The sequence below is a fragment of the Chiloscyllium plagiosum genome, unplaced genomic scaffold (genome assembly GCF_037043375.1).
Source record: "Chiloscyllium plagiosum isolate Xiang-an unplaced genomic scaffold, Cpla_swu_hap1 HiC_scaffold_4, whole genome shotgun sequence".
Taxonomy (NCBI): Eukaryota; Metazoa; Chordata; class Chondrichthyes; order Orectolobiformes; family Hemiscylliidae; genus Chiloscyllium; species Chiloscyllium plagiosum.
This window is the reverse complement of record NW_028270142.1, coordinates 61814867-61838868: the sequence shown is the minus strand read 5'-3', so window position 1 is coordinate 61838868 and position 24002 is coordinate 61814867. Positions and strand designations below refer to the sequence as shown.

The 24002-nt window shown below is 42.0% G+C and overlaps 1 protein-coding gene across 4 annotated transcripts in view; it reads right to left on the bottom strand.

Moving 5' to 3' along the window:
* LOC122549141 (coiled-coil domain-containing protein 102A-like) overlaps positions 1 to 24002 on the bottom strand; it is a 620500-nt gene that overhangs the window by 254937 nt on the left and 341561 nt on the right. For all 4 annotated transcript variants that reach the window (XM_087986288.1, XM_043688474.2, XM_043688477.2 and 1 more), the window contains one exon: positions 3068 to 3238. In XM_087986288.1, coding sequence (XP_087842414.1) covers positions 3068 to 3238 — 171 coding nt within the window. The remainder of the gene's footprint in view (positions 1 to 3067; positions 3239 to 24002) is intronic.

Sequence of the window (24002 nt, the reverse complement as noted above, 5' to 3'; positions counted from 1 at the left end):
ACCACCAGTGGGAGGCTGCCGGACTGAGTAACAGGTGGGCACTTATTATTCATAGAGAAGTATAGCACAGAAACAAATCCTTCAGTCCAATGTGTCAATGCGACCAGATAACCTAAATTAATCTAGTCCCATTTGCCAGCATTTGGCCCATATCCCTCTAAACTCTTCCTATTCATATACATTGTTGTAATTGTACCACCTCCACCACTTCCGCTGGCAGTTCATTCCATACACGTACCACCCCCTGCATGAAAAAGCTGCATCTTAGATCTTTTTAAAATCTTTCCCCATTCACCTTAAATCTGTGCCCATTAGTTTTGGACTCCCCTACCCAGGGGAAAAGACCTTGACCATTAAATCTATCCATGCCCCTCATGATTATATAACCCTCTATAAGGTCACCCCTCAGCCTCCAACAATCCAGGGAAAATAGCCCCAGCCTATTCAGCCTCTCCCTATAAATCTCTGATTGGTGAGCTTTTCAACCAATCAGATGGCTGCAGCTGAGAAGTCCCACCCTGGATGAAGGTGTTGGCTAATTAAAGGCCGGTAGCCACTGCAAGCTGTAGTGATGAATGAGAAGGTGAATGAGTTTATTGGGGCAAATCATGATAATGGGTCACAAAGACAGAGAGGTGTCAGGGGTTGGGGAGGTGCAGAACCAAGGATAGGGGGTTGCTTTCAGCAGCCACTTCACCCTCATCCAGGCCCTTAGTTTGGGCCAATGGAGAACCCCCACTACAATCCATCAGGCTGGCTGCCTAGATTTGCCAAAAGGGGAGTCAGCTACTTATTTTGTCTGCTGAAATGGCAGGTAATCAGGGCAGTTGTAAGTTGAGGCCTTTAAGTACTCATTAATTGGATACTGAACTGCTCTCAATGTTGATGGGTTGGGAAGGCTCACCATGAAACATTCTACCAAGAACTTAATTGTTGAGGTTGTAGGTAGTGAACGTCCTCCTGCTAGTGCCAATCCACCCAATTATTTACTCTTTCTGCCACTTTTCCTGTCATCTAAAAGCAGGGGAATATCCCACTCAATGTATTGCCTAAAGTAACCATCAAAAACATCTTCATATTGAGACATACTATCAAATACATTATTTTTTTGGATAGCTTTTTGATCCTAATGTGATTAAAGCATTGAAATATACATTCTAGACATAAGGGACTTTGCAGTACATTTAAAGGGCTAATTCATTCATAGAACCAGCAATAGGTATGATGGATCATAGAGATTCCTTCCGTGTTGTATTACCACATGAAATCAAGATGTTGATAAAACTCCACTATTGGTTCCTGTTAGCACTTTCTTAAATTCCTTCATAGGATGTGGGCATCACTGGTGGACCAGAATTTATTGCCCATTCCTAGTGTTAAGACGGACCCGGAGGGTCCCGTCTTTGCGTGTTCTTTTGGAAGGAGAGACTCACACTGGCAACTATGATTAGACGCAGACAGCAGTTTATTCACAGAATCTTAACTGATACAACGAATCTACAGGCATGCATTCGTTGGAGAAGGCGTTCTGCCTTCCCGCTCAAAGTTGACACAATTATACTTCGCGCTGCCTGGAGTCCCCGGTCAGTTCGCCTTCCCCATTGGTCCATTCATCTGCGCGCGCTGGGGATCCGTCCTCCTATTGGCCGCATCGAAGTGCCTGTCCAGCTCCTGCTGTGCTTGACAATGGCTCAGCCATCCCTGGGAGCGGTTCCGATCCCGTATTCAATAGTCCATTGTGTCAAGGAATTACTATGCGTCTGACAGGCTAGCCATTTTCAATAGTTTTAGTTTAACTAAATTGTCAATTACACTTATCAACTTTAGACTTAAATAGAGCCATTCACACTCACTAGTTACAGGTTCCGATAGAGCAAATCACACTTGTCTAACAGTTACAGATTCCGATCAGTTTCTTTATTAATCCCGAGTTTCGATGGGGCAATTGATACTGGCTGGTATTTACAGGCTCCAAGATTTAATTAACATTATGCATATCCCTTACAAGCTCCAGCCAGGTAGTCATGCAATCGCCTGCAGCAGCTCGCTTGGCTGTTGTTAACCATTTCAGGGCTGGAAGTGTCACCCTCCCTAGCCCTACATTAAACACCGCAGTGAAATCTCCCCAACACTAGTTGCCCTTGAAAACCAAAAAAAACAGAAATACAGCAATCGGCACATTTGATTTTCAATCAACCTTCATAACTTAAGTTGTTACAAATGCAAGATTTCATGGGAAGTTATGTATTATATGGAGCTCTCTATCATTTTAAGATAATATAGGATATTGTGGAATGGGAAATGGTGAAATCATAGAACAGGCCCAAGTGATTTGGTTATTATCAGGAAGAGAACTAGGTCAAAATCTACTGAAAATCAAAGGGACAGTTCTCACAACAAAAGGGAGTATCCAGCTTTTCTAGGCACAGATTCCCAAACTCAGAGCCCAGGCTGATCAAAAATAGCTGCTCTGTGCAAAGTGGTGTGAAAATGATGAATGTCAGTTTGGGGATACTCAGAAGACACAGTGAAGTGATTTTCAAAAGGACACTCAATTATGCTGAATATAACAACAAGAAGAAAGTCTTCTAATAAATTCGAAGTAGTTCAGAAGTTAATCCACATGCTACATGGATGCAGAGAGTGTAGAATAATGTGGAATAAATGAATCACAAAGTAGTTTTGTCAACTTAATTAGATAATGGAGAAATATTGGTTGCCTATTGAATAATGTTTCATTTATGTTGATTTCAATTTTTTTATTACAGTAAAAATCCTAAAATGCAAAATCATGTCACTTGATATTTTTACCATCAATTCCTGGAGAATTTTCATCTCTTTTTTAAAAACATAATTGATCTTTACAAGAGTGAAGACCAGACCAAAATAAATTGTTTTTAATATTTACCTCCATGCTCAAAAATGGTTCGTATTCTGAGGCTAAAACGGTTGCACAGTCTCAAAACAGGGTTTCAATAAGTTAACTTCAACTGCACATCTGCTACTTCAGATTACTAACGCCAAAACAGAATCATTTGGAATTTTTAATGTATGCGTTAACACATACCTCATCTTCTGCATGAGCCAGTTCCTTCTTCAGCTCTTCCACCCGCAGTCTTAACTTTTTCACTTCTGCTTCATGCTGTTCAACTCTTCGATTGGAATGGGTGAATTCTGCCAACTTGTCTTGATATTGCTTCTTCAGTTTATTGTGGGCATGTCGAAAGTCAGAAAGTTCCTGAAGTTAAATATTTTAAAAGTCAATCCATTCACTTCAGTATAAAGTTACAAGCGAATATAACAAAGTTACGAGTGAATATAAGAAAAATCAAGAAACAGTATTTAAGACCTGGAATATTAAGTTTGATTTAAAAATAAATCTGCAGATGTAAAAGCAAGTGAAGGTGAAGGTAGCCATACTATCGAACTGGTGTTCTTTAACGAATAAATCTAGATCTATCTGAATCTCAGGCCATTTCTAGTAACATAGAAAAGTATCTATGATTGAAGGGTTAGCAATCTGGTCAGGTTTACCTTAAATTGCACTACTGCAAATTATGAAATTGAATTAAATAAATCTGATCATTTTTGTAACTGCATAAAAGAGAGATCACCAGCAATGCCCACTCCATGGTTCCCTGCACGTTTTCAGGGAGAATAACTTGTCACCCCTTCCTAAACTGACCTACAAGTGAATTATAACATGCACTGAGGTCAGGTCACCCAGTAAGTCAGTCAGCTGTCGTCAGATCAATGAGGAAACATGACTATGCCAGAATTTGCTACATCACAAAACAAATATTGAATCAAGTTCTACACCAAGACTCATCATTTTCAGTCATCCTTTCCCTTCTACCTCAATTGGGAATCTATTCATTTCCTTTTGTTCATGTCATTCTCAACTGGTAGCATTGTTATCTGGAACACAGGGGCTAATGTTTTATTTCAGGATGTGGATGTATTCCGTCCATGAACTAGTCAGATAAGTGGCTCTGCATAACATGGGAACATAGCCAATCATGTGGCAAGAGGAAGTCGATATCCCTTCTGTTACATCGTGGGGTCAAAGGTCTAGGCATGCTATTTATAAAGCACCCAGCTATCCCAACTAGAGAGGAACATCACCGGTGCTCTCCAAGTTGAAGCCTTCCAGTACACCATTATTTGCTGGTCCTCACCGGATAAGTTTAATGGCTAATCTACTCTTCAGGATTGGTATTGCAGACAAGACAACACGTGGCTTTACTCTTCAAGTCCTCCAGGCTACCCAGGAAAAGTGGGAGATCCTGTTTCCCAGGGATGGCAGAGTAAGATGAATTGTCTGGATAGAGCCGCAACACAGACTAACACCATGCAGCTTACTCCAAAACCTGGGTGCAGAGCAGTAAAAGAACAATCTGTTGTACTGCATCTGTGTCAGTGACACCACGTATTCACAACAAAATAACACTAAACATAGCACCATACAGTGTAGAAATGAATGTCCAAGGGCTGTCAGAGAAGAGTTTGGGGGATTGTATCCAAGCTGTCATAGAATCATAGATTCCCTACAGCGTGGAAACAGGCCATCCAGCCCATCAAGTCTAGCCTTCGAAGAACATCCCACCCTATCCCTGAAACCCTGCATTCTCCAGCCTGCACATCCCTAATTACTATGGACAATGTAGCATGGCCAATCCATCTAACCTACCCATTTTTGCCTGTGGGATGAAACCAGAGCACCTGGAAGATAACCACATAGAAACAGGGAGAATGTGAAAATTCCACACAGACAGTCACACGAGGCTGGAATTGAACCAGGGTTCCTGGCGCTGTCAGGCAGCAGTGCCACTGAGCCACTGTACCACCCAATTAAATGGAACATATGGCCTGAACACATGGGAGTTCAACTAGCTGGCTGTCAAACACTTACTGAGGAAGGGTCAGGAACTGTGATGGGTAAACATGCCCATAACATCACTACATACCTACTGAGCTAATACTCAATCACTCTGTCTCTCTGCAAGACAAAGCCACTCATAAGAGGCAGAAATGTTTCAAGACCTGGAGGCATCCCGTATAACAAATCCTAACCCCAGTTAAGGAGGCAGCTACAGAATGTGTTGGTGAAGACAAGAAACAAAGCCTGTGCTAATGGAGAGACTGGAGTTCCACAGCCACCCATTCAGGTTGCCGCCAGTCTGGTGTTGATAAATAGACTACGAGAATAATGCCTGAAACATTGTTCAAAAAAGGTTTTGTAGAGTCATTCAGTCATACAGCACAGAAAGAGACCCTTTGGTTCAACCAGTCCATGCCAAGCATAATCCCAAACTAAATTAGTCCCACATGCCTGCTGCTGCCCCATATCCCTCCAAACATTTCCTATTCATGTATCTATCCAAATGTCTTTTAAACATCATAAATGAAAACGCAACCAGCACTTCCTCAGAAATTCATTCTATACACAGACCACCCTCTGTGTAAATAATTTGCCTCTCATGTCTTTTTTTTACATTTCTCTCCTCTCTCCTTGAAAATGTACCCCCTAGTTTTGAAATCCCCCATCCTAGGGAAAAGACAAGTACCATTAACTCTATCTATACCTCTCATTATTTCATAAACTGCTATCAGGTCACCTCTCGACCTCCTATGCTCCAAAGAAAAAAGTCCCAACCTATCCAGTTTTTCTTTATAACTCAAACCTTACATACCTGGCAACATCCTGGTAAATCTCTTCTGAACCCTCTCCAGCTTGATAATATCCTTCCTCTAACTGGACAGAGTACTCCAGAACAGGTCTCACCAATGCCCTGTAAAACCTCAACATGACTTCCCAACTCCTGTATTCAAAGGGCTGAGCAATGAAGGTAAGCATGCCAAATGTATATTTAACCACTACATGTGAGGCAAACTTTCAAGAATTATGTACCGACACCCCTATGTCCCTCTGTTCTACATCACTACCAAAGGCCCTACCATGAATTGTATAAGCCCTACCCTCATTTGTTGTATCAAAATGCAGTACCTCACATTTAACCAGATTGAACTCCATCTGCCATTTTTCAGCCCAATGACCCATTTGATCAAGAAGCTTTTTTAATCTTTGAAAATCTTCTTCACTGGCGACTATGCCATCAATTTTGGTGTCATCTGCAAACTTACCAACCATGCCTTTTATATTCTCATTCAAATCATTTATACAAATAATAAATAAAAGAGGACCCAGGACCAAGCTCTGTGGAACACCACTGGTCACAGGCCTCCAGTCTGAAAAGCAACCCTCCACCGTTACTCTCTGACTCCTGCTATTAAGCCAATTATGTATTCAACTCTGATCCAATTATGTATCAGGCAAGCTCACCCTGAATCCCATGTGACCTAACTTTACTAACTAACCTACTATGCAGAACCTTGTCAAAGGCTATACTAAAATCCAAATAAATAACATCTACTGCTCTGCCATCATCAATCAAACAAGTTTATGAGACACTATTTTCCTTGCACAAAACCATGTTGACTATCCTTGTACATTAACATCAGCTCATTTATTTTGTTCTCTACTGTAGGTTATTACCACAAATCACAAAGTGAAAGAGAAGACAGCCTTCCTCCATCTCCAGCACTACATTGGAGGTTGGTAATTCAGACCCATCAGAATGCCAACTGGGCATTCCCCCCACAGTCTAGACAAAGCACAAAGATATTCACCTCAGTGAGTGTTCACTCATGATTGGGTTCAGGATCACAATCTGGTGAATACATCACAGAACTGTTGCCACAGCTGATGGAAGATGCGCAAAACTACACTCAAGAATGGTTGTGACCTGCTCAACCCACAAAGAGAACAAGCTTCTGGATTCAGCTACAGCAGACTAGCTGGAAATGCAGAGACATGCAGGGAAACAACCAGCAGAGGTGCTGGAGGCCATGCACAGATTGAACAGAAGATGGATGAGTCCATGGAAGTTATGTCTGCTGTCACAGTCTGGCATATGGCTTCATGGCTGCCTCCATTGAATGGCTGTTGACTGCCTTGGAGACCCATGTCCAGCAGAACATGTGATCACTGTCAGACATACATTCAGATCTGCATTCCATCACTGTAAACATAGTTGCAGAACAATTATGGTGAACAGCAGCACATGGCTATCTGCTGAAAATGCCACACAATCAAAGTCGAAACATTCCACGTTTGCCATGATAGAATGAAATTATATTGGCGGCTTCGGTTTCTCTCAGTCTAGACGTTTGACAGTTTGATGTAATGATGATAGTTGCTGGTTCATGTCAGTTCAAATAGACATTTCAATTGAAATCAGTTTCATGGATATTCAATCATAGAAGGCAAAACAAACTAGATTCAACCTTTCCTGCTTTTACTTGTTTTTATGAACTAACCTCAAATTAAGTGTGAGGCTTGAAACCCTGACCAGATTCCTTACACTGTGCTTCCTATATGTACATTGCAATGAATGGATTTGAAAAGGCCAATTAAGAATTAGTTAAGAGACATCAATTGTCATTGATCTTTGAAATGTGTTGATTGATTAAGCAGTTGATTTTTGGTAGCACCAGGCTGCACATTCAAAACAACCTTTTCCATCTAATTAGTGAAATCATTGATTAATTTGGTAATTATAACTTCATTGTACATTTGTCTTCCCACATCCTGTTTAAAACTTAATCCTGAATAAATAGAACATGCAAGTGACTAACAACTGTGGCAACTATTGCATTAAAATGTTAAAGGGGAAACAAAGAATAGGAGTGGATAGATCCTAGAATAACACAAGCAATAATTGTCTATAGAGCAACAATATTTGATAGACAAGGGGTTAAGCTCACTTCTATGAGATAACCTTCAGTGAAATGCACTTTCCATTCTGCTGAATAAAAATCAAAATTTCAATCTAACTCTTGTCACAGCTGATATATCATATGTTCACAAAACTGCTGACTTGCAATCGATTTGGGTCATCTTCTTGAGAGGCAAATGTTGAATTTGACTATTACATTGCAGCCCTTCCAGGCAGATATTATGAAGACTCTATTCAGAGTTGGTTAATATTCTGCCTCAAGCATTGTTTGGCAAAATGCACAATTCTTGGAATTCACATCATTCCACACAACGGAACAATAAGACGCAGTTTGTGAAGAGAAGAAATGTCATAACACTTTAAACTATAATATCAGTTCAGTATTGTTTGGATTTCAATTCTGGTGCATCTGACCCAGAAAAGAAGCCAGATTGCATTTTTTAATTATTTGGATTGTTTGCTTTTTAAGTATTTGCAACATGAAGAGTACAAACCAGATTACTGATGAAGATAATGTTTAGAATCGGCACAAAGTAACAAATTGTTTAGTGCAGGTGGGATTTGTCAAAATAATTTCGTTTCTTGTATTATTCTCACTGCTCGTTCTACTCTGCTCCCATTTTGCTCTGACTGCAGCCATTGTGCATAAATGATTAATCTCCCATTGTACTGCAACAGGATGTTGATTTGCTTTGACCTTTGACCCCAGATATACAACCAATAAAAGCAAGAGAAAGCAAAACTGACAAGTGGAATGGACCTGACAGCATACACTCTTCTCAGCTCTTCTGCTTGATGAGCTACTCTTAGCGCTCAGTCTAACTGAGCTGCCAATTCGCATTACCACAGCATCAAATAACAATGACAGGCCTTGGCATAATTAACAAATACAGAAGACTGTTCAACCACAATAAAACCATCACAAATGAAGAAACACATTTAGAAGCGACTCATTGATTCAAAATACGGCACAGGTTAATGGCTAACATTTTCTCCATTGGTTGATTTGCATTGATCTCTTTTTACTTATTTAAAATCTTTGTAACTAATTACTGTTGGTTAATTGAAAGACATACATTGATTTTTAAAATCTGCACCTACTGCAATAACAATATGATAAAAGAAGCATAAGAAACCTGGACTACAGTTCTTTTGTAGAATGCAAAGAATGATGAAACTAAATCTATGCAGATGTAATCTAGCTTCCCTCAGTCTGGTCTTTATTAAGGTGATGGTTATTAGATTCCAGATTTTATATTACTGATGATGACCCACTTTCGAAAGGTAACTTGGGCCAGGCAGATAAAGAACAAAATTCCAGATAGTAAGTAAAAGTTGTCAAATGGTTGCTGAGTTAGAAGTGGTGATTCCACTTCATGCAGTGTCCCATTTCACGCAGTTTTCTTCTACTCCTGAAAGCATTACTTGATGAAAGAAGAGAGAAGAACTTTGTGGGAGGTTAAGTAAGTGATTTCTGGGCCCCTTCCTGAAATATTTGCATCAATGACAGCCACAGGTGAGCCGGAAAACTGAAGGTTGGCTAACGTGGTGCCACTATATAAGAAAGGTGGTAAGGAAAAGCCAGGGAACTACAGATCAGTGACCCTGATATTAGTTAAAAATCACACAACACCAGGTTATAGTCCAACAGGTTTAATTGGAAGCACACTAGCTTTCGGAGCGACGCTCCTTCATCAGGTGATTGTGGAGGGCTCAATCGTAACACAGAATTTTTAGCAAAAATTTGCAGTGCTCGATGTAATTTCAGTTATATCACACTGCAAATTTTTGCTATAAATTCTGTGTTACGATTGAGCCCTCCACAATCACCTGATGAAGGAGCGTCGCTCCGAAAGCTAGTGTGCTTCCAATTAAACCTGTTGGACTATAACCTGGTGTTGTGTGATTTTTAACTTTGTACACCCCAGTCCAACACCGGCATCTCCGAATCCTGATATTAGTGGTCAGCAAGTTGTTGGAGGGGTTCCTCGGGGACAAGATTTACATGTATTTAGAAAGGTGAGGACTGATTAGGGACAGTCAACATAACTTTGTGCGTGGGAAATAGTGTCTCACTGATTTAATTGAGTTTTTTGAAGAAGTAACAAAGAGGATTGATGAAGGCAGCATGGTGGACATGATCTATTTAGACTTCTGTAAGGTTCAACAAAGTTCCTCATGGTAGACAGGTGAGCAAGGTTAGATCAGATGAAATACAGGGAGAACTAGCCATGTGGATACAACTGGCTGAAAGGTAGGAGACAGAGAGTGGTGGTGGAGGGTTGCTTTTCAGATTGGAGGCCTGTGACCAGCAATGTGATCGGTATTTGGTACACTGCTTTACATCATTAATGTAAATGTTTTGGATGTGAATATAGGAGGTATGTACAGTAAGTTTGCAGCTGACAACCAAAATTGGTGGATATTAAAGAAGGTTACCTCAGAATACAAAAGAGCCTTGACAAGATGGGCCAATGGGTTGAGGAGTGGCAGGTGGAGTTTAATTTAGATATATGTGAGGTGCTGCATTTCAGGGCAAGTCAGGGCAGGATTTATGTACTTAATGCTAAGGTGCTGGGGAGTGTTGCTGAACAGAGACCTTGGAGTGCAGGTTCATTGTTCCTTGTAAGTGGAGTTGAAGATAGACAGGATAGTGAAGGCAATGATTTGGCATGATTGCCTTTCATGGTCATTGCATTAAGTGCAGGAGTTGGGAGATCACATTTGAGCTGTACAGGACATTTGGAATGCTGCGTTCAATTCTGATCTTCCTGCTATCAGAAGAATGTTGTGAAACTTGAAAGGGTTCAGAAAAAGATTTACAAGGATGTTGCCAGAGGTGGAGGTTTCAGCTGTAAGGAGAGGCTGAATAGACTGGGGCTGTTTTCCCTGGAGCGTTGGACGCTGAGGGGTGACTTTATAGAGGTTGATAAATTTAAGTGGGCCATGGATAGGATAAATAGGCAAAGTTTTTTTTCCCTGGGGTGGGGGAGTCCAGAACTAGAGGGCATAGTTTAAAGATTAGAGGGAAAGTATTTAAAAGGGATGTAAGGGGCAATGTTTTTTATGCAGAGTGTGGTTGTATATGGAATGAGCTGCCAGAGGAAGTGATGGAGGCAAATACAATTACAACATTTCAAAGGCATCTGGATGGGTATATGAATAGGAAGGGTTCAGAGGGATATGGGCCAAATGCTGGTAAAAGGGACTAAATTTATTTAGGATATCTGGTCAGCATGGAGGAGTTGGACCAAAAGGTCTGTTTTCGTGCTGTACAGCTCTATAATTCTATGACTCTAAGAACATGTACATATTTTCAAATTGCATTTGAAGAAATGCAGTACAAATAAATAGCAATTGAATACATTTTCAAAAAGTGAACTTATCTAAACAGCAGTAAATATAAAACCACAATATAAAGAGAAAGTGGTGTTATTGAATAATTAACATCAGCTCCTGTACCAAATCACTATCCAGAAATCCTTGCTGGAAGCAGATATGTGTGAATGTTGGGTGAGGAGATAGGGTCAGTTTCTTTGTGATGCCACCTCCCCCAAATAACAGAACAAAAATAGGAATGCAAGTAGCCTTCAGCTTGCATCTGACAGTCAATAAATTCTTGGCTGATCTTTAACGTCAATACCATTTACTCACATAACCCCTATATTCCTGATTCCCCTCCAGTCCAAAAATCTATTGATCTCACCCTTGATCAACTCAGCCACTGAATATCCACAGCCCTCATGGGTGAAGAATTCCAAAGATTCATAATCATCCAAGTTAAACAATCTCAGTCCGAAATAATCGATCGCTGCTCAGAAATTATGATCCCTGACAAACAAAACTCTCCAGTGACAGAAATAAATGTACAATAGTCAAATTTTCTGATTACACAAAAATAGGTGGCAAGGCAAGTGGTGAGGATTACACGTGAACTTTCCAATGGGACATAGTCAAGTTAAGCGAGTGGGCAAAAACTTTACACATAGAATATAACGTGGGGAAATACAAGGTTATGCATTTTTACAGGAAGATTAGAGGAGCTGGAAATTATCTAAATGAGGAAAAACTGCTGCAGCAAAGAGGGATATGGGAGTTCTCATGCATAAACTATGAAAATACCAGCATCCAAATTCAGTGGATTGCAAGGAAGGCAAATGAAATATTGGCCTTGATGAAACTACACAAGGAACAAATCAGACACCTAGAGTACTGTGAAAAGTTTTGGTCCCTTATCTAATCTAAGATATATTGGCATGGGAGGAAGTCCAGAGAAAGTACATTAAGTTGATCCTGGGCATGGAGGGATTTTCTTATTAGAAATGATTGAGCATATTGGGTTTGTACTCACTGGAGTTGAGAAGAATAAAAGGAAACTTTATTGAAATATATCAGGGGCTTGAGAGAGTGAATGCAGAGAGGTTGTTTTGCTTGTGGAGGAATCTCACAGTAAGGATTTAATGTAATTAAATAAATACAACTTTATTACAGAATTGAAGATGAATTTGTTCTCTTAAATAGTAATGTATCTGTGGAATTCTTTACTGCAGATTATTGCCAAGGGTGATTCGATAAGAATATTCCAGGGTCAGACAGATTTTTAATGAGTAATGGAATCAAAGGTTATGGAGATAAGGCAGGAAAGTGGAGTTGAGGATTATCAGATCAGCCATGATCACATTGAATGGCAGAGCAGACTCAACTGGCCAAATGAGCATACTTCTGCTCCTACATCTTATAGTCTAACAGCATTACTGATTGATTTTCCACGTTTTACTTCCTTTAAACTTAAGGTTATCCAAATCCCTGCTGCTTGAATCTGAACTTACAGCAAGTCCGGTTCCCTTAAATCTGATGGACTTATAATTCACACCATCAGGCAGCATGTTTATCCACTCCTGGTAGGAGTTATAAATAGCCCTCTTGGTCTTATTCAATATTTAGTGACTCATTTAGTGACCTACCATTAATATCCTAATCTGCATGGCAAAAGCTAGAATATTTCTGCAAATTGAGATCGTGCATATACTGGAGTACTAGTTTATTTTGAGGATCCGAACATTCACACAGATTAAATGTCCTTCTTTTTACCTAAAATGATTTGAACTGAGGTAGGTTGCAGAAGTAGGAACTGTTCTTGGAGAGATGGCAGCTGAGAGGAGATTTACTAGAGGTTTTAAAATCATGATCAGATTGGATAGAGTAGATAGGGGGAAGCTGTTCCCATTCGTAAAAGGAACAAGAACAATAGGGCACATATGTAAAGTGATGTGCAAGTGAAGCAATGCTGAAGTGAGAAAGAAACGATTTCACATAGCAAGTAATTAGGGTATGGAATGGAATGCACTGCCTGGAAATGTGGTGGAGGCAGTTTCAATTGAGGCATTCAAGAATGCATAGGATGATTATTTGGACAGAAATGTTGTGCAGGATATGAGGAAAAGGCAAGAGGTTAGCACTATATAATAATGGGTTGAAAAGCATAGCACTGGAAAGGCACAGCAATCCTTGGCAGAGCAGGGGAGGGAGTTGAAGTGGTCGGCCACAGGGCAGTGCGGTTGTTTGGTCCATGTATTCCAGAGATGTTTCCTGAAATGTTCCACGAGTTGTTGTCCTGTCTCCCCAATGAAAAGGAGACCACATCGAGAGCAACAGACACAGCAGATGAGGAGTTTGGATGTGCAGGAAAATTTCTGCTGGATGTAAAAAGATCCTTTGGAGCCTTGGATGGAGGTGAGGGGGGAAGGTGTGGGCACAGGCTTTACACCTCTTGTGGCAGCATTGTAAGGTGCTGGGAGTGGAGGGTGGGTTAGTAGGGGCGTGGACCTAACAAGGGAGTCGCAGGTGGAATGGTCTCTGCAAATGGTGAAAGGGGTGAGAAGGGAAATATAGGGCCTGAGTGTAGGTGGCAGAAATAAAGGAGAATGATGTGCTGTATTCGGAGATTGGTAAGGTGGAAGGCAAAGACTTTGGGTTCCTATCCTTTCTGCAGTTGGAGGGTTGGGGTTCAAGGATGGAGGTGCAGGAAGTGCAGGAAATGTACTGGAGGACATTGTTGACCACGTGGGAGGGGAACTGCAGTCCTTGAAGTAGGAGGCCATCTGGGATGTTCTGGAGTGGAATTGTTCCTCCTAGGAGCAGATATGGCAGAGGCAGAGGAATTGAGAGTAAAGGATCACATTTTTACAGAAGGGGGTGTGGGAGGTGTAGTCCAGATAGCTGTGGGAGTCAGTGAGTTTGATGTAGATGGCCGTGTTGAGTCAGTGACCGGAAACAAAGACGGAGGTGTCCCAGATGGTCCAGGTGAACTTGTGGTCAGGGTGGAAGGTGGTTGTGAAGTTGATGAACTGTTCAACCTCCTCTTGGGAGCACGAGGTATGTCCGATACAGCATCAATGTAGCGGAGGAAAATGGTGCCAGTGTAACTACAGAAGATGGACTGTTCCACGTATCTGACTAAGAGGCAGGCATAGCCAGGGCCCATGTAGGTACCCATGGCTACCCCTTTGGTCTGAAGGAAGTGGGAGGATTCGAAAGAGAAGTTGTTGAGGGTGCGGACCAGACTATATAATAATGCTCATTTGAAGAGCAGGTGCAGGAATGATGGGCTGAATGGCCTCCTCTAACAATTTTGTGATTATTAGTTTGAAATGTTATCCATATTAACACAATGCACAGTTTTAATGAGTGGCTTTATTATAAGTGGCCAGTCAGGTAGATAGGGGACTAAACGTCTGCAAATCAACTTCCCAGCTCAGCAAACATGCCTACAACCATGACAACTGGCACCTGAGCTACAAACTTTTACACAAACCTTGAAGACTTTCCCATATGTTAGCACTGCAAAGTCAGGAATGAGCAGGTCCACTGCATTGTCACTTTGTTCTCCTGATGTGCAAATGTAGACATCAGAAGCAAATAAACCATTCAAAGCTACCTTTCTATTGAAATGGCAAAGGGTAAATGGAGCGGATTGAGGTATATTTTCCTGGTCTGCCTGGCTTTGTTCTTGGAAAATTAAATATCAGAAGCAATTAATTAAAATACCTGCAACTTAGGGATTTTAAACAGACTTGACTTCAACTGGTAGCGCCTGGTTGAAAGATAAGTCCTCCATAAATTTCACAAGAGCAGTCAAAAGGTTAAAGGGGTTAGTATTATACAAAGTTGTATTTATTATTCATTTGACAATGAAATATATAGAACAGCTGGTCAGCTCACTAATGCGATTATGAAATACTCATGACTCAGATATTGCTGGAAAATTTATTATGACATTTTTGAAAATGTAATTACTTTCACGGCAATGATTATAAAGCCATTATAACTTCACGGCATTCATGTTCTCAATGACTTCTCAAAGTCATTTTAAATTTTAATGATTTATTTGTAATTTTTTTCCAACAAGCTAGTTCTTAATTGTCGAGAGAGTAGTGCTGGAAAAGCATAGCAGGTCAGGCAGCATCCAAGGAGCAGGAAAATTGACATTTCATGCAAGAGCCCTTCATCAGGAATAAGGTTTGTGAGCCAAAGGGGTAGAGAGATGATTGGGAGAAGAGTTGGGCTGGGGGTAAGTAGTTGAGAGTGCGATAGGTAGATGGAGGTGGGGGGTAATGTTGATAGGTCGGAGAGGTGGGTGGAGCGGATAGGTGGGAAGGAAGGTGGACAAGTAGGACAGGTCATGAGGGCTGTGCCTAATTGTAAGGGTGGAACTGGGATAAGGTGGGGGAGGGGAAATAAGGAAACTAATGAAGTCCACATTGATGCCCTGGGGTTGAAGTGGCATCAATGTGGACTTCACCAGTTTCCTCATTTCCCCTCCCCCACCTCACCCCAGTTCCAACATTCCAGCTCAGTACTGTCCCCATGACATGTCCTACCTGCCAATCTCCCTTCCCACCTATCCACTCCACCCTCCTCTCTGACCTATCACCTCCATCCCCAACCCCATTCACCTATTGTACTCTTTGCTACTTTTCCCCACCCTCCTCTCTGACCCATCACTTCTATCCCCACCCCCATTCACCCATTATACTCTTTGCTACTTTCCCCCACCCTCCTCTCTGACCTATCACCTCCATCCCCACCCCCATTCACCTACTGTACTCTTTGCTACCTTCTCCCCAGCCCCACCCTCTCCATTTATCTCTCCACTCTGCCTTTATTTCTGATGAAGGGCTTTTGCCGGGAACGTCGATTTTCCTGCTCCTCGGATGCTGCCTGACCTGCTGTGCTTTTCCAGCACCACTCTAACCTAAAGTCCACGTTGAGGCGTGTGGTTGGAGGGTCCCATGGTGGAAGATGAGGCATTCTTCCTCCTGGTGTCAGGTGGTTAGGGTGTGGCGATGGAGGAGGCCCAGAAACCTGCATGTCCTTGGTGGAGTGGGAAGGGGAGTTGAAGTGTTCGGCCACGGGGCGGTGGGCTTGGTTGGTGCAGATGTCCTGGAGATATTCTCTGAAGCGCTCTACAGGTATGTGGACTTCACTAGTTTCTTTATTTCCCCTCCCCCCACTTTATCCCAGTTCCAAATTTCCAACTTGGTACCACCCTCATGATCTGTCCTACCTGTCCATCTTCTGTCCCAACCTATCCGCTCCACCCTCCTCTCCAACCTATCAACATTACCCACACCTATCACACTCTCAGTTAGATTCCCTCCAGCCCCAACCCCCTCCCATTTATCTCGACCCCTTCAGCTCACAAGCCTCATTCCTGATGAAGGGCTCTTGCCCAAAACATCAATTCACCTGCTCCTCGAATGCTGCCTGACCTGCTGTGCTTTTCAAGCACCACACTTTCAACTCTGATCTCTAGCATCTGCAGTCTTCACGTTCTCCTCATTCTTAAATGTTACAAATAACTTGATTCGAGGCAAATTCACAAATTCTCTTTAGAGGGTAAATACTCAAAAGTATCCAAGTTTTTTAGTTGTATAATACTTCTGTAAAATTGCATGTCAGAGTTAAGTAGAAAGAAATATAATCAGGCCATAATTAATGCAACAAAAGTTTTGTTGAGCCCTAAGAGCATAAAACCTAGTTGAATATAAGTCAGCTTGATGAGCTGAAGGTTTGTTTTCAGACGTTTCGTCACTATGACCAGGTAACATCATTAGTGAGAGCCTCCGGTGAAGTGCTGGCTTCACCAGAGGCTCTCCCTGATGATGTTACCTAGGTGATGGTGATGAAACATCTGAAAACAAACTTTTCAGTTCAGCAAGCTAACCTATATTTATATCATCAACCTGAGCTACAAATCTACTCAAAAACTGATAAAACCTAGTTGGTGTAATTAGCAAATATGTGACAAATACCTCTCACTTTACAACCAGAATTAAGAAAATTCCACCAAAAAAACAACTATTTACAAGACAGATCGAGCAGTCTTATGCAGGGAATTAAGGATAATATTAGCCAAAAAAGTAGAGAATTATAAGGTCGCCAATAATAGTAGTAAGTCTGAAGACTGGAAATGTTTTATAAGCCAGCAAATGTTATGACACAGGATAAACCCCATCTGTTAATTTTAAACAAGCAACACAGAAAAGATTTATCACATGCAGCAATCTGTGAAAATTCGAGAGGTCAAGCACTATTGAAAGTAAAAAGTAAAAATTTCTTTTTCTTAAAGTATAACAGAGAATAATTAACTGACAACTATTTACAACTTTTTCCTCTGACCTATCTTTTATTGTCCCTTCTATAATACCAATCTGATAAAAATCCCTGATTAAGATTTACTGAAAAATTCGAATTTCAAAACGAGCCAGCTGTTAAATCTTCTCTTTCTATCTTCCTCTGTAGATTTGCTCTCCAGGTCAGTGTTGATGTTTTTCCTCTGTGCAAACTCCTTCTCGAACAGATACCTCTCAGACAGTTCTGACCAACAGTCTACAGTTGTTGGTCTATTGGCAGTTCTCTCCCAACTGTTCAATTTTTCCCAGTCTTATAACCTCAAAGCATCGAATTGTGTCATTTGCTTTTAATATTGTCAATACACTAAATACAAACTTAATTGGAGTTTTTTTTTGTGGAGTACCATTTAAAATGATTGGCCTCATTCAAATTGTTTTTTGCAACCAGCTGCTAGACCAAATGTAACATTGTATCTTGTTGAGAATCCTTGGTGCTGTTAAATAGTTCTGCTAGCTTTTAAATTTCTTAAAGGTGCGGTACACCCACATCTTCATTAAACCTTTCTCTTAAGAAAAACACATTACCCTAACATACAGGTAACTTTAATTTAAGTTCATCTTAACCTCTTCCTGTATACCTACATTAAAAAATACAAATCTCATCTAAACTTTATTCTTACAACTGGTAACATGTACAAATTTAAATTAAAATTCTGTAACATAAGACTCCAATGAAATAGTCTCATATTCTTGTTTTTAAAGCATTCTAAGAATGTAAGAGGATTGTGATCCATGTACCCCACCGTCTCTGACACATTGTTTGTGACATACGCATTAAAATGTTGTAAGGCCAGTATCAAACTCAATTGTTCTTTTTTGATTGTGGAGTGTTTCCTTTGGTGGATGTTGATCTTCTAAAAGTAGCCAAATGTCAGTTCAATCCCATCCTCACCTTCCTGTAGCAGTACAGCTCCAACTCCTATGTCACTCGCATCAAAAAGGTTTGGAAAAGTTTGGTGTAGCTAAAACTGGTTTGGTGGTTAATACTGATTTCAAATGGTTGAATGCCTCCTGGCATGGTTCTGTCCACCAAAACGTTGTGTTCTTCTTCAGCAAATCGGTTAATGGTGCCACTACACTGCTGAAGTTTGGAACAAGCTTCCGATAGAATCCATTGAGTCCTAAGAATCGAAGCACCTCTTTGTTTGAGGTTGGTTGTGGAAATTCCTCAATGGCCTTGGTCTTTGCGTTCCATGGGGTCAACCTTCCATGACTGATGTTATGTCTCACGAACGTCAACTCTGCTTTCGCGAATTCCATTTCATTTAAGTTTATCACTGTCGTTTTGATTCTCATAGTCGTTCAAGAGAATAGGAGGTATGACACTACAAAACCAAGAGTGGAGAACACTGGCAAGACTTTACCACAGGATAAAGAAGCCCAAGAGGGTGGAAAGGAGGCGAATGGCCTCAGGTGTTTTCACTGTAATGGAGTGGGACACAGAAAATTAAAGTGCCAGTGGTTTCAGATGGGCATTGGGAAAAGGTGTTTCACCGCCAGAAGGTGGGACATGTAAAGACACAGTGCTGGTCATTAAGAAAGATGCTGTGCAAAAAGATGTGGTAAAAGAAGCTAAGCCAGTGGCATTAGTGAAGGAGACCCCAAGAAGAGCTGAGGAGCTGCAGTAGAGTGCACAGCCTAGGCAGGGATTGGGTATGGAGTTAGTACCCGATCTCTACAAAGTATTTGCCTCTGTGGGTAAAGTTTCCTCAGAAAGAACAGGGGAAAAGGACAAGAAGTTATAATTTTGAGAGATACAGGATCTAACCAGTTGCCGATAGTAAGGGATGAGCAAATACGCACTCTTTCTGATCTGTTACCGAGGGTGTGGTAATTTGTGGGACAGATGGACAGAAATTTAGCGTTCCCCTATGTGAGATCAGGTTGGAGTGCCAACTTAAGACTGGGGAACTTAGAGTGGAGTGATTGACAGAGTGTCAGTTCCAGGAATTCATTTTGTTCTTGGGAATGATTTAGCAGGGTCCAAGGTGGGAGTGACACCCCTTGATGTGGAGAAGCCCAAGGGTTCCTTTACTGTCTTCATAATGCCACTGGCTTAGCTTTTTTTGCCACATCTTTTCCAAAAGCGCCTTTCTTTAATAACCAGCACTGTGTCTTTATGTGTCCCACCTTCCGGCAGTGAAAACACCTTTTCCCAGTGCCCTTCTGAAATTATCGGCACTGTGTCCTACTCAGTGTGATATTTCTGTGCCCCACTCCATTACAGTGAAAACACCTAAGACCTTTCACCTCCGTTCCACCCACTTGGGCTTCTTTAACCAGTGGTAAATTCTTACTAGTGTTCTCTCCCCTCAGTTTCTTAGTGTCAGACCTCCCCTTCCCCCAACTCCTATCCCTCACAGTATGAAATTCTGGCCAGAAGCTTGTCTTATACACCAACATGTATTCATCTGCTAATTCTGCTGCCCTTCTCACTTCCTAAACTTTCTGTTCCTCCATGTGAATTCTTACCATCTCTGGAAGTGAGTTTTTAAACTCCTCTAGCAGAATAATCTCTCTTAGAGCCTCAAAGGTAGTATCTATTTTTAAAGCATGCACCCATCAATCAAAATGACTATGTTTAATTCTTTTGAACTCAACATAAGTCTGACCTGGTTCCTTCTTTGTGTTTCTGAACCGCTGTCTGTATGCTACTGGTGTCAATTCATAAGCACTTAAAATAGCCTGTTTAACCTCTTCATAATCTCTTGTCCCCTCATCTGACAGTGCGGCAAATACCTCACGAGCTCTACCTACCAGTTTAGTCTGAGCTAGCATTATCCATAAATCCTCAGACCACTCCATCTGCCTCACCAATTTTTCAAATGAAATAAAGAAGGCTTCAACATCTTTCTCATCAAAATGTGGCAGAGTTTTGACATGTTTGTATATATCACTACCTTCTCTTTTCATCTCCATCCTGTTAACTTGACTTTGCTGACTAAGTCACAACTTCAAATTCAAATTCTCTCTCTTTTTCTCTCTCCATTTCTTCTCTCTCTTTACTCAGCTAAGAACCTTCTCTCTCTTTTTTTTTCTCTCTCTTTCTTATCTCTCTCTTTCTCTCTCCCTGTCTCTGTTTATCTTCTAACTCCATTTTCCTCAATTGTAATTTAAGTTTTTCGTCCTCTACTGCACTTGTCTGTTTCTCTGACACACCCAAGTGTTTGAGTAATCCCCTTACAATTTCAACTTTACTTTTGTCCTTCGTTAAACCCAAATCTAATTTCTTTGCTAATTCTAAATGTATGGCCTTTCTCTTTCCTTCTAAACTTCCTTGGCAAATTTGAGAATCATCTTCAAATTCCAGAACAGTGCCCAAACTGTTATGACATGGGATAAACCCACTGTGTTAACTTTAAACCAGCAGCATAGAAGAGATTTACCCCGTGCGATAATCTGTGAAAATTCGACTTAAAGTAAAAAGTAACAACTTCATTTCTTAAAGTATAACAGAGAATAATTAACTAACAACTGTTTACAACTCCTTCCTCTAACCTATCTTTTACTTTCCCTTCTCTAACATTAGTCCAATAAAACCCCCAATTAAGATTTACTGGAAAATTCAAATTTCAAACCAGCCAGCTGTTGAATCTTCTCTTTATATCTTGCTCTGTAGTATTGCTCTCCAGGTCAGTGTTGATGTTTTCCTCTGTGCAAACTCCTTCTCCAGACAGGTACCTTTCAGAGAGCTCTGACTAGCAGCCTACATCTGTTTGTCATGTGGCAAATCTCCCTCATCTGTTCAATTGTTCCCCTTCTTACACCCCAAAGTATCAGATTGTCTCATTGGCTTTTAATACTGTCAATATACTAAATTTGAACTTGATTGGAATTTGGTATTTTTTGGGGTTAAATTTAAACTGATCGGCCTAATTCAAATTTGTTTTTGTCTCCAGGCATCCAGCTACACTAACTGCTGGCCCATGTGTTACATTATATCTTGTTCAGAACACGTGGTGCTGTCAGGTAGTTCTGCCAGATTTTGATTTTCTTAAAGGTACAGTACATCCACATCTTCATAGCACAAAGGACGACCAAAAAATTAATTTTAAAACAAGTGAAAAAATGGAATATGAGAGGAAGCATGCTAGCTACCTAACAAACAGATTGTGATAGTGTTGGCAAGTACATAAAAAAGGACAGTAGTTTAAGTTAATGTTGAACACTTTGAAACAGTTGGAAGAAAAATTTTTAAAGGGAATAAGGCAGTGACAGTGATATTGATCATAGTAGAAAACAAAAGTCATATACCGAAAACAGATGATAATCTAGGGGCTAATGAGAGTAAATAAATGAAGGTCAATCAGGGATAGTTGTCGGAAGTTGCGTGTGGAGTCAGAGGAGATAGGGGAAGCATTAAATGAATATTTTTCGACAGTATTCACTCTAGAAAATGACAATGTTGTCAAGGAGAATACTGAGATACAGGTTACTAGACTAGGTGTGATTGAGGTTCACAAGGAAGAGGTATTAGAAATCCTGCAGAGTGTGAAAATAGATAAGTCCCCTGGGCTGGATGGGATGTACCCTAGGATCCTCTGGGAAGCAAGGGAGGAGATTGCCGAGTCTTTGGCATTGATCTTTAAATCGTCATTGTCCACAGGAATAGTGCCAGAAGACTGGAGCATAGCAAATGTGGTTCCCCTGTTCAAGAAGGGGAGGAGAGACAACCCAGGTAATTATAGACCAGTGAGCCTTACTTCAGTTGTTGGTAAAGTGTTGGAAAAAGTTATAAGAGATAGGATTTATAATCAGCTAGAAAAGAATAATTTGATTAGGGATAGTCAGCACAGTTTTGTGAAGGATATGTCGTGCCTCGCAAACCTCATTGAGTTCTTTGAGAAGGTGACCAAACAGGTAGGTGAGAGTAAACCAGTTGATGTGGTGTATATGGAACCTCATAGTCCCACAACCCCGCACCTCCCGCTTCTACATCCATAACCTCATCACCTCGGGGGATCTCCCATCCACCACCTCCAACCTCATAGTCCCACAACCCCGCACCGCCCGCTTCTACCTCCTGCCCAAAATCCACAAACCTGACTGCCCCGGCCGACCCATTGTCTCCGCCTGCTCCTGCCCCACCGAACTCATCTCCGCATACCTTGACACCGTCCTGTCCCCCTTAGTCCAAGAACTCCCCACCTACGTTCGGGACAACACCCCATACCCTCCACCTGCTCCATGATTTTCGCTTCCCCGGTCCCCAACGCCTTATTTGCACCATGGACATCCAGTCCCTGTACACCTCCATCCCCCATCACGAAGGACTCAAAGCCCTCCGCTTCTTTCTTTCCCGCCGTACCGACCAGTACCCTTCCACTGACACCCTCCTTCGACTGACTGAACTGGTCCTCACCCTGAACAACTTCTCTTTCCAATCCTCCCACTTCCTCCAAACAAAAGGAGTAGCCATGGGCACCCGCATGGGCCCCAGCTATGCCTGCCTCTTCGTAGGATATGTGGAACAATCCATCTTCCGCAACTACACTGGCCCCACCCTCCACCTTTTCCTCCGCTACATCGATGACTGTATCGGCGCCGCCTCGTGCTCCCACGAGGAGGTTGAACAGTTCATCCACTTCACCAACACCTTCCACCCCGACCTCAAATTCACCTGGACAGTCTCAGATTCCTCCCTCCCCTTCCTCGACCTTTCTATTTCTATCTCAGGCGACCGAATCAACACGGACATCTACTACAAACCGACCGACTCCCACAGCTACCTGGACTACACCTCCTCCCATCCTGCCCCCTGTAAAAACGCCATCCCATTCTCCCAATTCCTTTGACTCCGCCGCATCTGCTCCCAGGAGGACCAGTTCCAAAAACGCACAACCCAGATGGCCTCCTTCTTCAAGGACCGCAATTTCCCCCCCAACGTGGTCGACGATGCCCTCCACCGCATCTCTTCCACTTCCCGCTCCTCCGCCCTTGAGCCCCGCCCCTCCAACCGCCACCAGGACAGAACCCCACTGGTCCTCACCTACCACCCCACCAATCTCCATGTACAGCGCATCATCCGCCGTCATTTCCGCTACCTCCAAACGGACCCCACCACCAAGGATATATTTCCCTCCCCTCCCCTATCAGCATTCCGTAAAGACCACTCCCTCCGTGACTCCCTCGTCAGATCCACACCCCCCACCAACCCAACCTCCACTCCTGGCACCTTCCCCTGCAACCGCAGGAGGTGCAAGACTTGCGCCCACACCTTCCCCCTCACCTCCCTCCAAGGCCCCAAAGGAAACTTCCATATCCGCCACAGATTCACCTGCACCTTCACACACATCATCTATTGCATCCTCTGCACCCGATGTGGCCTCCTCTATATTGGGGAGACAGGCCGGCTACTTGCGGAGCGTTTCAGAGAACACCTCTGGGACACCCGGACCAACCAACCCAACCACCCTGTAGCTCAACATTTCAATTCCCCCTCCCACTCCACCAAGGATATGCAGGCCTTTGGACTCCTCCATCGTCAGACCACAACAAAACGACGGTT